Source organism: Myxocyprinus asiaticus, chromosome 16 (genome assembly GCF_019703515.2).
Source record: "Myxocyprinus asiaticus isolate MX2 ecotype Aquarium Trade chromosome 16, UBuf_Myxa_2, whole genome shotgun sequence".
Lineage (NCBI taxonomy): Eukaryota > Metazoa > Chordata > Actinopteri > Cypriniformes > Catostomidae > Myxocyprinus > Myxocyprinus asiaticus.
The window spans coordinates 22,106,159-22,120,266 of record NC_059359.1 but is presented as its reverse complement, the minus strand read 5'-3'; the positions used below and the strand labels follow the sequence as shown (position 1 = coordinate 22,120,266).

Here is a 14,108-nt window from a genome sequence, read left to right as displayed (position 1 = left end):
GCGGCCGCGAGTGTCGGGCTAGAGAGGAACCCTCCACTCTCCCCTGAACCCTCACGGCTCGACGATTGGTTTCTGGGCTCGGGGCGCCGCTCACAGCCGTGCCCCGCCCCTGTTCCTTTCTTCCCGGAAGTGCATGAGGAGATGACAAGGTCGTGGGAGGCACCTTTTACTGCCCGGTCCCGATCTTTCCCGATGGTGGAGCGGCCAGGGGGTATTCGGTGATCCCCCAGGTGGAAAAGGTGCTCGCGGTGCACTTGTGTCCGCAGAGCGCCGCCACCTGGCGCAAGCACCCGAAGCTTCCGTCCAAGGCCTGTAGGTTTACGTCGTCTCTGATGGCTAAGGCCTACGGTGCCACTGGACAAGCTGCCTCCACCCTGCACGCTATGGCTCACCTGCGAGTACACCAAGCCAAGGCGCTAAAAGAACTGCACAAGGGTAGTTCTGACCCAGGATTGATGCAGGAACTGTGCTCGGCGACCGACCTCGCTCTCTGGGTGACGAAGGTCACAGCACGGTCTCTCGGGCAGGCAATGTCCACTCTAATGGTCCAGGAGCACCACCTCTGGCTCAACTTTGTAGAGATGCGAGAGACCGACAAGGCACAGTTCCTTGACGCCCCCATCTCCCAGGTTGGCCTGTTTGGCGACACCGTCGAGGACTTTGCCCAGCAGTTCTCGACAGTGAAGAAGCAGACGGAGGCTATAGAGCACATCCTGCCCCGGCATGGCTCAAAATCCCTCACCCCGTCTGCTCGTCGCCAAGGGCGTCTCCCTGCAGCAACATCTCCGGCTCCGCCACAGCCCGCCCCCGTGGCCCGGCTCCAGCGTGCAGCCCATCACAGGAAGCAGATGCCCCCCGTCTCACGGCCGGCCACCAAGAACCCGAGGAAGGCTTTGAAGCTCCCCTGACACGGGCAACCCAGGGGCAAGGACACCCATCTCTCTGGAGCTGGTGCACAGACCACTCCATCCCCTGGTGAAGGGCCGGGAGGAGGATCTTTTGTTTCGTTTTTCGCCGCATTCCCCAGATGCTGCGGTACCCAAAGGTTCAGCAAAAGAGCAGTTTCCTTGTTTCCTGGGTCACATGTCCGGTGTACACGGCCGTCATCACAACCGCCGTCCACCGTTCCTTTTTGGCAGGGTTGGCGTTCCAGCGGCGGACCCCCTGCCCCTGGGTGCCCAGCTGTGGCACGACTACCCCCACACGGGATTAGTGCCGATGGACCTTGGGGATGAGACTCCTCCTGCCCCCTCCTCGCCCAATCTCATGGTGGGCGACAGGAGCCAGGTAAGTGCTTTGATGCCCCTCAACTCAGCACAGCCACGGGGCTCAAGTCCCCTCGACGTGGCACCTCGGCTCTGCCCCGCCGTAATTCCCCACCCGCCGGTATGTCCGACACGATTATCCCCTTGGTCCCCCTTGCCCAGAGTTTGGACGCGTGGCTCACGCTTTCCAACCTGTCACGATGGCTGACACGGACCGTCCAGCTCGGCTACGCAATTCAGTTCACCAGGTGCCCACCCAGGTTCAGCGGTGTCCGCTTCACCTCGGTGAAGGGCAAGAACGCCGCTACCTTGCATGCGGAGATCGCGACCCTCCTGAGCAAGGGTGCGATAGAGCCTGTCCCTCCAGCCAAGATGAGGAAAGGGATCTACAGCCCTTACTTCATCGTACCAAAGAAAGGCAGTGGGTTGCGACCAATCTCGGACCTGCGAGTACTGAACCGGGCCTTGCACAGGGACCTCGTTCTTCGACACCTCAGCCGACTGGGGCTTCGGGTCAACTGGGAAAAGAGCAAGCTCTCCCCGGTTCAGAGCATCTCTTTTCTCGGTCTGGAGTTGGACTCAGTCTCGATGACAGCGTGTCTCATGAACGAACACGCTCAATCAGTGCTGAACTGTCTGAAGGCGTTCAGATGGAGGACAGCGGTTCCACTGAAAATTTTTCAGAGGCTCCTGGAGCATATGCCATCCTCAGCGATGGCCACACCGCTCGGGGTTGATGCATATGAGACCGCTTCAGCACTGGCTTCAGACTCGAGTCCCGAGATGGGCATGGCGCCATGGGACACATCGCGTGGCCATCACACCGATTTGTCACCACCTCTTCAGCCCTTAGACCGACCTGGCATTTCTACGGGCAGGAGTTCCCCTAGAGCAGGTCTCCAGATGCGTCGTGGTTACAACAGACACCTCCAAGATGGGCTTGGGCACCGTATGCAACAGGCACACATCCACCAGTTCTTGGACTGGACCGCAACTGCGTTGGCACACCAACTGCCTAGAGTTGTTGGCAGTACTGCTCGCCTTGTGGAGGTTTCGGCCGTTGATCCAGGGAAAGCACATGTTGGTCCGGACGGACAACACAGCGACGGTAGCTTACATCAACTGCCAAGGCGGTCTATGGTCCCATCGCATGTCACAACTCGCCCGCCGTCTCCTCCTCTGGAGTCAGCAGCGCCTCAAGTCGCTACGAGCCACTCGTGACCTCAACACTGCAGCGAATGTGCTGTCACATCAGGTTACCCTCAGGGGAGAGTGGAGACTCCACCCTCAGGTGGTCCAGCTGATTTGGAGTCGAGTCGGTCGAGCACAGGTAGACCTGTTTGCTTCCCGGGAATCCTCCCACTGCCCGCTTTGGTACGCCCTGACTGAGGCACCTCTCGGTATAGACGTGTTGGCACACAGCTTTCCCCCTGGACTATGCAAGTATGCGTTTCCCTCAGTGACCCTGTGCAAGGTCAGGGAGGACGGGGAGCAAGTCATCCTAGTAGCACCCTACTGGCCCACCCAGACATGGTTCTCAGATCTCACACTCCTCGTGACAGCCCCCCCTGGCGAATTCCCCTGTGGAAGGACCTTCTTTCTCAGGGACGGGCCACCATCTTGCACCCATGACCAGACCTCTGGAATCTCCACATCTGGCCCTTGGACAGGACATGGAGGACTTAAGTGGCCTACCGCCCATGGTGGTAGACACAATTACTCAGGCTAGGGCTCCCTCTATGAGGTGCCTGTATGCCTTGAAGTGGCGTCTGTTTGCTCAGTGGTGTTCTTCCCGACGTGAAGAGCCCCAGAGATGCACAGTTGGATCGGTGCTTTCCTTCCTGCAGGAGAGGTTGGAGGGGCAGCTGTCCCCCTCCACCTTGAAGGTGTATGTAGCCGCTATTTTGGCTCATCACGATGCAGTAGATGGTAAGTACTTGGGGAAGCACGACTTGATCATCAGGTTCCTGAGAGCTGCTAGGAGGTTGAACCCCTGTAGACCACACCTCGTTCCCCTGTGGGACCTCTCTGTAGTCCTTCAGGGTCTACGGGGAGCTCCCTTTGAGCCCTTGGAGTCAGCTGAGCTTAAGGCACTCTCTTTCAAGACTGCCCTCCTGACTGCGCTCATGTCCATCAAGAGGGTTGGGGACCTGCAGGCGTTCTCTGTCAGCGACACCTGCCTGTAGTTCGTCTGGCATACTCTCACGTGATCCTGAGACCCCGACCGGGCTATGTGCCCAAGGTTCCCATGACCCCTTTTAGGGATCAGGTGGTGAACCTGCAAGTGCTGCCCCAGTAGGAGGCAGACCCAGCCTTGGCGTTGCTGTGTCCGGTGCAAGCTTTATGCATCTATGAGTGGTTGCATACCAGCTCCTTTTATACCAGTATGTCCAGGGGAGTGGCATGCAAATTCCACTCTCCAATTCTCATTGGCAATTTTTCAAAAGATCAAAGGTGTTTCGGGCTCCCAAGAGTGATCCCTAGTGTCACTACATCGACACAACGTCTCGTTCCCTCCATCAGGGAACGGAGGTTACGAAAATAACCAGGACGTTTTTTTGTTAAGCTGTATTGTGTTTGGTTAGTGAATAAGACACAAAAAGATTCTGCTGTTTTCTTCTTTTTTCTAGACGGACAACCATGGCAAAGGGTGCCAGTGAGAAAGTTATACTATGCGCAGTGCACAGCTTCATTGTCTTTAAAATGCCTTGCACATCAGTCTTAGTTTCCACAGTGTCTCTATTTGTTTGATATTGGGTCGTTACCCTGAACATATTGATGGGATTACTTTTAGGTCTATTATCATTAGGATTTTTACAACCAGTATGAAACCCTTTGAGGTCCGTTATCTCCATTTGTTTTGGGGTTTTTTTCTAGATGGACAGCCATGGCAAAGGGTACCAATGAAAAAGTTATACTATGCGCAGTGCACAGCTTCACTGTCTTTGTGTGTTTGAGAAGCAGATATCAAAGAAAGCCTGGCACTAAGCTATAAAAGACATAAGATGCTCCGCCACATGTGAATTAAGATTCTGAACAGCTACTATTGCTGAAGGGCTGTATATGCATCCTAAAGGGCTTTTTCACATTGCAGTGAAAAGACACATACATCAATAATACACTAAAGGGTCTAACCTTACACATCTCATGGAGACAAACCTCTGTTCTCCCACATTGATTAATCCATCAGTGTTTGATCATTAGCACACAACAGAATTGATATAATTGACTTGAGGTCAGAGGTCAATTAGAGCATCTCAGCATCTTCAACTCTCATCAATCCTTAACACTCATTGTTAAAGTACATGTTTACGATTTGTGGTCCATGCCACAGGCACACCAATAGATTCAAAACTTTATGATACACTAAAATAGACAGAAAAGCCATTCAGATAAAAAAAAAAAAAAAGAGAATCAGAATCAGAATGGGGGGGAAAATGTAGCATGATTGTTGGTGCCAGACGTGCTGGTTTGAGTATTTCTGTAACTACTGATCTCCTGGGATTTTCACACACAACAGTCTCTAAAGTTTACTCAGAATGATGCCAAAAACAAAAAACATCCAGTGAGCAGCAGTTCTGCAGATGGAAACACCTTGTTGATAAGAGAGGTCAATGGAGAATGGCCAGACTGGTTCGGGTTGACAGAAATGCTACAGTAACTCAGATAACCACTCTGTACAATTGTAGTTAGCAGAATAGCATCTCAGAATGCACAACACATTGAACCTTGAGGTGGATGGGCTATAACAGCAGAAGATCACATTGGGCACTTTATTAGGACCATAGTGTTCCTAATAAAGTTCTTGGTGAGTGTATAAAAAGAACAGAGGAAGGGATTAGGAAGAATCAATTTCAAATTTTAAATCATAATCCAGAATTCACTCTTTTCTGCTTTTGCGAGTACAGGTCAGGATGTGGAGATGGTTAGGACAATCTCTTGCCCCTCTCACACTTGTTCTTTTTCTGTGTCCTTTTTTATATGATTTATTTATATTTGGGAATTTGATACATAACATGTCCGAGAACATTTTTAAATCAGCCTCAATATTTTAGTTTACATTTTATATGAATATATGAAGGAAAATTGTATATATTAAGTCCTGTAACAGGTCACAATTTTTTACTGTTTTAATCACTTTTTGCCTTCACTGGTTCATTTTAAAGGTCCTGCAGTGTGACAAATGAATTTTAAAAATGATAAATATTCCATGTACTTTCCCAATTAATATGGACATAAAAACTGCATTTATTTATTCAAATTAATATTTTAAAAGAATTGGCAAATTGCTGATCAAAATGGTTTTAGATGGAGTATAACATATCACACTTCAGGACATGTCAGCTTCCTAAAATTATTTAATGTCGACCCATTTATGTATTTATGTACAGTATGTGTTAGTTTGTGTGACTGCCACAGAATTAATCTAAACAATTTTGTTTGAGTCTATTCATGATTCCAAATAGAAAACACAATTGTGTACTTATAGAAGATTGAGGTAGTATATACTGAATTTAGTGCAGAAGTTTTAAGTTAGACCCTAATTTTTCCTGAAATGTATGTATTTGTGCAATAAAATGTGTTTTGTAAGGTGAAGTTTTTTATAGGAGTATTCACTGTGTGTGGGCGGGTTTGGGTGGTTTACGAGGACATTTTTTTTAGGTTACAAACTGGTAATTACAAGGGTAGTATGCTAAAAGTGTTGTTTATAAGGACATTTCTAGTGTCCCCCATAAATCAAATCGCTTAAAAAACATACTAAACTATGTTTTTTTGAAAATGTAAAAATGCAGAAAGTTTTTTTGTGAGGGTTATGTTTAGGGGTATGGTTAGGGTTAGGGGATAGAATCTATAGTTCATACAGTATAAAAATAATTATGTTTATTTGGATCGCACGCAGAGCTTTAGAAGCTCCGAGCAGCTCTTTGTCTGCTTTGGTGGACAGCGGAAAGGAAGCGCTCTCTCCAAACAGAGGATCGCCCACTGGGTCATTGACGCCATCGCTATGGCATATCAAGCTCAGGACGTGCCACCCCCTGCAGTGTTATGAGCCCACTCTAGCAGGAGTTCGGCGGCCTCCTGTGCCCTGCCCAGTGGCGCCTCTTTGGCAGACATCTGCAGAGCAGCGGGCTGGGCAACACCCAACACCTTTGCGAGGTTCTACAATCTCCGGGTTGAGTCGGTTTCGTCCTGTGTAGTGGCAGGCACAAGCAGGTAAGTTCCGGGACAGATGGCCAGGTGTACCGCTTGCGCATAGTGCCTTTCCCCTCCCTTGAGGGGAAGACGTGCGTTCTTGACTCCCAGTAGTGTTCACAGACTGTGATCCCTGGATGATTTCCTCCTTAGCCCTGTGGCAGACGAGTTTGCGGAGAAACGCACTGCCAGCCCAGTACATGTGCTAACTAAGCCCTGTACTGAGGTAGGTGCTCCGCATGTGGTGGTTCCCCATAGGTAACCCTGTGTTAAATCTTCCGTAAAATAGTTTCCCTCTTGGCAAACTACGTCTTCCTTGAGCAGAGGGCCCTCTGCTCCGGTCGCCATGCTTGTAGAAACTTCTCCCCCCAGAAGTTTTAAGTTAGACCCTAATTTGTCCTGAAATGTATGTATTTGTGCAATAAAATGTGTTTTGTAAGGTGAAGTTTTTTTATAGGAGTATTCTCTGTGTGTGGACGGGTTTGGGTGGTTTACGAGGACATTTTTTTAGGTTACAAACTGGTAATTACAAGGGTAGTATGCTAAAAATTTTGTTTATAAGGACATTTCTAGTGTCCCCCATAAATCAAATCGCTTAAAAAACATACTAAACTATGTTTTTTTGAAAATGTAAAAATGCAGAAAGTTTTTTTGTGAGAGTTATGTTTAGGGGTATGGTTAGGGTTAGGAGATAGAATCTATAGTTCATACAGTATAAAAATCATTATGTCTATGGAGAGTCCTCATAAGCATGAGCACCAACGCGTTTGTGTGTGTGTGTGTGTGTGTGTGTGTGTACGTGTACTTTGCTCTTTTCTGTGCAGCTCCCCTGCTACTTTGAAGCAGGCATCCATAGGGTCTTTTGCTGTGTAAAGTCAGCAGGCTCTGTTGGGATTTAGCTTGCTAACTTCTCACAGATACATTGTTTTTCCTGTGTGTGCTTTGTCACTATGCAGCAGAGAGGAACTGGCCTTCTCTTGGCACTCTCCACAAGGATAGTAAAACCTTAAATCTCTGACCAGTCACGAGGTCCCCACGTGAAAAACGGCTTAATAAATAGACTAAATAATGCCATAATTAAAATGTAAAAATGCAATACCTCTGTGAGGTAATACAAACATGAAACATTTAACTTGTGTGTGTGCACACATTATCAAAAAAACTTAAAGTGTTTCGGAAAATGATGGTGCTGAAACTTAATGACAAAACACCCATGCCAAACACTTGACAGCCAATGCCACATTTTGACTGATTCCAATTAAAGACAACAGTGTGTATTTCCTCACTTTTATTTGTTAGTGTGTTTGATTACTGTGGCAAATTATACACCTGCGCACTGGCAGTAAGAAGGGAATACAACAGCCCTGAATGAAATAGAGGGGATGCAGTGAGCTCGTTACATTTTCATTGCCTCTCACGAGTCAAGACAAATATGGCTTTCTCTTTTATTTCCCTGCTGAGTGAAGTGTAAAGTGTTTGGCTGTGTTCAGGTGACTTGCTGTTTATGTCTGATGAACAAATCCAGAAGCTACTGAGACTTTTATTGTTTTGTGATTGTATTTTGGCTTTGCTGATTTTCTGTTTACATTGTTTCGATTGTCCCCCTCTGCCCTAAAGGGATAAAGGGATAAATAGACATATATAATAGGCATCCATTGGTGTGGGCTGTGGCTTTTGAAAGCAACCTTTTATGTGGAAAGTTGATTGGAATTTATAACCTTTTTTAACAATAGTAATGGAAAAAAAGAAGTGGTTATAACCAGGATTGAGCACTGATTACATTTGTTGACTTGAATATTGACATTCTCCCAGGTATTTCTATTAGATCTCCCAGAGTTCAGGGTTATGGCTTCTCTAGAGCACATTTCATCTTTGTGTGCTTGTTTTGTCTCACAGAGGCTGAAGGAGTTGAAGCAGAGAGAATTTGCACGCAATGTCTCCTCTAAGTCCTGGAAAGATGAGAGGAAGCAGAAAAGAGCGCTAAAACAACTACACAAGCTCGCTCAACTCAAACAGCAGAGAGACAGGTAAAACATGATATACTTATAAAGCACAGGCAATCGCTTCTGATTATACACAGCAGTAAAAGGTCAAATCATTAGGTTTTCCATTTTTCCATAATTTCCACTGATCTTTTGAGATGAAAGCACATGATGTTCTATAAAAACATACTGTAACTTTCAGGACTCAAAACTTACTCTCCAGTCTAAGTAGAGCATTTATTGAAACTGCAAACAAAACTCATTCTGAATTTCTGCACATTTGTGACGTCATACAGATTAATAAATACATGACCATCCACATTTAGATATCAACTATAGGAAAGAGTGGCTGAAGTTTATTTTTTTATAAGGTTCCTGATAATTTCAGTCCAATCTTAACAGACACATATCAGTATGGATTGTTTTGTATCATGCCACAATGTAATGCAAATGCAATGTCATGCATTTGGACGTGAGCAGTTAAATGGAGCAGTTAACACTATCCTTTTTTTACATTTGAAGTTAATTTTCTAAAAGGTGCTGCAGACAAAAATAGTCTGTTTAATTCTGAGGGTCAGAGAGAGTGGAAAATGGTCATAAAATATGACTGTTTGGACACACAAAAAGAAAAACATTAATATCAATAAAAGTTTATCTAATGGGGGAAAATGTATGATATGACTCCTTTAACATTTATTTAGGGTTATTGCTAACCAAAATCTATTCGATTTAAAGAACGATGACTCATTTCACATAAAGATCTTGCATCTCTACTGACATTCTGCCTAATTACAACACTGTCCTGTGTTCTTTTAAATAGTGATGAATGGAAAGGTCCGAAGTTAAGGTCAACAAACAAAAATAAGGATAAAGTCATAATCACCTCTGCTGGCAGTAGCAAGTTTAACACTAAACCAACTATATTCTCGGCCCAAGACACAAGTCCTATCTCCACAAACATCTCATTGAAAGGCTTGTCCTCCACTCATTTACCAACACATCTGGAGCCGTGCCACAAAAAACACTCATCACCATCAACGTCCTCTGCAGGATACCAGAGCCCCAGGGCAGGGGTCTCATTCTGTTTCTCCCGGCGAGCTCAACTGAAGCTTGACTCTTGTGCATCTGTGTTCATCGATGGGGTTGAGGAGGCCAATGACTACCAGGAGCTCCATCGCCACAGGCAGAAACTCGCCCTGGAGGCCCTCTGGTCCTGCTCAAGCTCTCCCAAAATCCCAGGTAAGGATGACCAGGATCTATCCCATGATCCTCCAACTCTGGGCTGGGCAGATGGGGACATGCAAACACAGCAAATGGAAGCACAAGAAGAACATGTGGAGGCCCTTGAAATTCAGGCAAAATACAGCACAACAGAGCCAGAGAAGCTGGTGCATCCTGACTCACACAGTCCTGAAGCAGACAGGGAGCCAGCTGGTTCAGAGGACAGACTGGTTGATGGGGGGCAGAGGCCCAGGGCAAAGGGGGCTTATAGGGGATCAGAGGAGAGAGAATGCCTCAAGTGCCCCGGCCCTACTGTTTACACAGATGGACAGGGTACCGTGGCCCAAAGCCAACTTCAAATACACAAAAGCTCACACCAACACACAAAGAAAGTCAACAAACAGGGTATTATGCAGAACAGGGAGGACTGTATATCAGAAAAAGAGACAGAGGAGGATAACATCCACTCAAACTGCAAGGATGAAAATACACATCAGAGAAATGAGGCTCCAATTTCTTTCCTGAATGTATTCAGCAAGGATGGGAGTATGCTAAAATGGCCTTCTGAGCTGGTGCAGTACACCACTTATGAGCCACGTGTATCATACAGCTGCAACCGCCTCTATTTTTATTCCAAACACAGGGAGGGCAGAGAGAAAAGCACAAAGACTGAGGAGAAAGATCTCAGCACTGATAACAGGCTCACAGGCCAGAATGACAAACCTGGGCCACAAACACAGGATGTTCTTAGAGATAAATTAGGCATTTTAAAACCAAAGAGACCCAAGCACAGGAGAAAGGGGAAAACTCGTAGGCATGAATTAGACACTATCAGGACCCAGAAAGTGGGCTGTGCATTTAAAACATGCTCACAGACAGAAGCCAGAGGACGCTTTGAATTCCAAAGTGCTCCAACCGACACATCACAAAACAAGCAAGCATACACCGAGAAGAGGCACAAGCTTGGGAAGAGGAGACGATCAGTGAGAGATGAGACTTCAAATGAAAGTGACACCCCAGAGCACAGCCTGAAAAGCATTGTTGTAAGCTCGCTTTCAGCCCCGGCACGTAAAAGGAAGAAATGTCAAACAATGGGGGGGATGGTGTCTGCTCTGGGTTTGGTGAGGCGGAGGCCTTCTCCATACTCTGTTCACCACACAACAGGAAGAGACGATAATTATAGGTGGTATGACAATGCCTTGGAGTCTAAAAGGGATGCTGCCTCAACTCCCAACTGTGAGAAATCTGGGTCGTGGAGTGGCCTGTCAGACTTGACCTTAGATGGAGATTGGCCTTTGTACCACATGGGGAGATGCTCCACCTCACCAAGATCAAGCTATTCTTACCCTTGGAGAAAGGAACACAGCCACTCCAGGTCTTGCATTAGAAATTCCTCTTATAATGTTCCACGCTACAGTTATAGGCACATGTCAGATAGTCTGTGCAGAGATGTTGAACATACAGGAGACTGTTGGGATTACTCAGACTCTTACATATACAATAAACAGCAGTATTCAGCAGGTTGTAACAGCTCAAAGCTGAATGAGAGGTACAGCGTCATACAGCACAAAAGATTTCTTGAGGAAAATAAATACAGAGAGCACAGAATTCCAGATAGATGCAGGCAGTTGTTTTATAGAGTCTATGACAGTCCTGAACCTCAGGAGGATGTCAGAGACTGGTGGTCCGAAAGACTTGGCCCTATAGAGAGGAGACAAAAGGAAAGAGAAGCACTTCCCTGGTCAAGTCCAGAGAGAAGTATAGACAGGTGGTATGACAAGCCAGCATCCATCCGTAGCCCCAGTTCCTCTAGTATTACTAGCATCTCTGACCTCAGTGGGGACTGGACTTGTAACTCTCATATTAGGCCATCTCCCACTGGACAGAGCCAGAAACATTGCAATCATTCGACAGAGAGATTGTTCAAAACCAAGGCCTCCCATTCTCCTCTTATAAAGAGAAGTCATTCACCTCCATTAGCTAAAAGTAACACTTCTGCTCAGCATAATTTCTTAAAATCAGGTGTAGAGCAGGAAGATATTACACACAAAACTCAAAACACGTCAGAGTCAAAAGATCAGAGAACATCGTTTGAGAAGGATCTTAAAGAAAAGAAAGCAAGTGCCACTCTTTCACTTCCACTGATTGGTAAATTACCCTCCATTAAGAAAGGAGCAAGAAAAACTGGGTTAAATAAAGAGTCAAGTGGCAATATTAGTAACCAGTTTCAAACATCTACAACTGTCCCATCAAAATCACAAGTTATATCTCAGATTGATAGTAAGGCTCCAGAAAACTTTCAGCACACAGAGGGGCAAAATCCCAATGCATCCCAAGCTTGTCTTGAAATTACCAACCAGGATAGATCAGCAGACACTTGTACTGCTGGAACAACTCTGGACCAAGACAGGTCTTCGTCAAAAAAACTTCACTTCATAGACCAAAAGGACAATGCAGAAGTGGCAAGTATTGACTGTCCAAAATGCACCACTCCTCCCCTTTCTGAACAACCAATCACTTTCACCGAGGAAGAGATTGAGAAGTACAAACTTCTCCAGTTCCAGGCCCAGCAACACATGCAGCAACAGCACCTTCAAGAGAAACATGAACTACAGCAAATACCTGTAGACATGAGCCATATACCAGTACTAACTCCAGAACCCCCCGATCAGACTACACTTTCAGCCTGTCTTCCATACAGCATACTCCATTCCTCACCTGCTTCTCCACCCTCTTCCATTGCACCTCACCATTCCTCTGTCACTCTACTCCATCCCCTTAATCCTTCTCTTTCTCAGCCCCACTTCGCCCCTCCACTTCCTGCTGCATTCTTTCCAGCACCTCCTGCCACAGTGTTGGCAGCTCACCCCCTCCACCTGATCTCAGCCTCATCCCTCCACCCTGTTCACCCTCAACATCACGTTTCTGGATTAGCTCTTCACCCTCTGCCTCCCACCTCTCTGCTTCCCACCATGCTCAGTCCAATGCCCATGGCTGCTGCAGCTGCTGCTGCTGTTGCTGCTGCCAGCACTCTGCAGATTCACCCCCTTCTACACCCTCTGTTCCACAGCCAGGACCTTCAACGCCACTCTGGACCAACTAGTTAGTCAATATGAGAGAGCAAAGAAAAAGGAAACAAAGAAAGAGTAAAAAACAAACAGTATTTGTGACATTAAAACTCCTAAAAGGCCCCACCAATTGGGCTGTGAACTTTCAGATGTTTAGGTTCTATTCAAAGTTTTCGCCAAAGTTCATGTTGAGTAGTTTGAGTAATTTGTTTGTTTCATCTGTCTGTGTTGCAGTGCTGACCAACTCAAATATAGAGGTATTTTTACTTTGTCATTTGCTGTTGCACTCTTTATACCCCCGTCATCTCTGTGCATTAACACAGAGCTGAACCTCTCCTGCCTCAGCGGACTGTGATTCATCAGCAGTTGAGCCCATTCAGCAGTTGGCTGAAATAAGGCATTTTCTGAAGTCAAATTAGAATGTTAATGCCTTCTTCAATTAGTAATAAGCCAAATTAGCATATTTTTACAGTAACACTACTAAGCAAACTACTGCATTTAGAGGGTTATCAAAACCTGAGTGCCAGGGGAGGTATCCTTGAGCAACCTTACACTGACCAAGTAAAATGTATATGAAATTTTATTTTTAGAGTATGCAAATTTAGAATGAGAATTGAGAGTATGTGGTGCAGAAATACAGCATGTGATTGAGCGATTGTCTTTAATGAACTTATCACAGTGTCCACCGCTTTGGGTGAAGACATACAGAGTTAAAATCTTAATGTTTAAACCCGGGTTTGTATAAAATAAATCTGTGTTGTTTAGTAGGGTAGTGCAAGTTTGCAAACTGACTTGCTCAGGTGTAGAGTCAACATGCAATAATGTTTTTCAATCTATTTAAAGTGTAAAATCTTTAACTGTATTTATGTATTCATACGTTGTAATGTAAGTAATAACAAAAAACATGCACTTGATTGTTTCATACATTAAGACACTTTTTATTCACTCTTATTTTGGTAGAGTCAAACATACTTTCATCTGTAAGATAATTTCATGGAAAGAATAATTAATTAAATGTCATTACTACTGTCTGTGTGGTCTAGATTTGACTTGGACTTTTGGACTTGGAGAGAAAAGTGCATTTGGCATTTTGCCTGGAGCAGGATTGTGGCTGAACTGGCATTTACCGCCTCTAAAAAAGCCCTCAAGAAAATGGCATAAAACGTGTCAAATGAAGTGAATGTTAACACACCTTCATTTTAAATGAGTAGTGCTTCACTGCTCAGATCTAAGGGACTGGGAGTTTGTGTTAATGATGCCTCTCATTGCCAGCAGTGGCCCAATAACACAACTGTGCATTTGCACTAATTAACTCTCTCCGGTACGAGTCGTCTGTTCTGGCAAGCATGAGCTCTACTCTGCAGTCTCTCGCTGGCATT

The 14,108-nt window shown here is 45.8% G+C and overlaps 1 protein-coding gene across 1 annotated transcript in view; it reads left to right on the top strand.

The window, feature by feature from the left end:
• The window catches only part of LOC127454440 (zinc finger protein 804B-like), a 228,394-nt gene extending 215,329 nt beyond the window's left edge, over positions 1-13,065 (top strand). Inside the window, exons 3-4 of the mRNA XM_051721638.1 lie at positions 8,355-8,485; positions 9,261-13,065. Of these exons, the coding sequence (XP_051577598.1) occupies positions 8,355-8,485; positions 9,261-12,768 (3,639 nt within the window). The 3' untranslated portion in view covers positions 12,769-13,065. The remainder of the gene's footprint in view (positions 1-8,354; positions 8,486-9,260) is intronic.
• Positions 13,066-14,108: the final 1,043 nt, after the last annotated feature.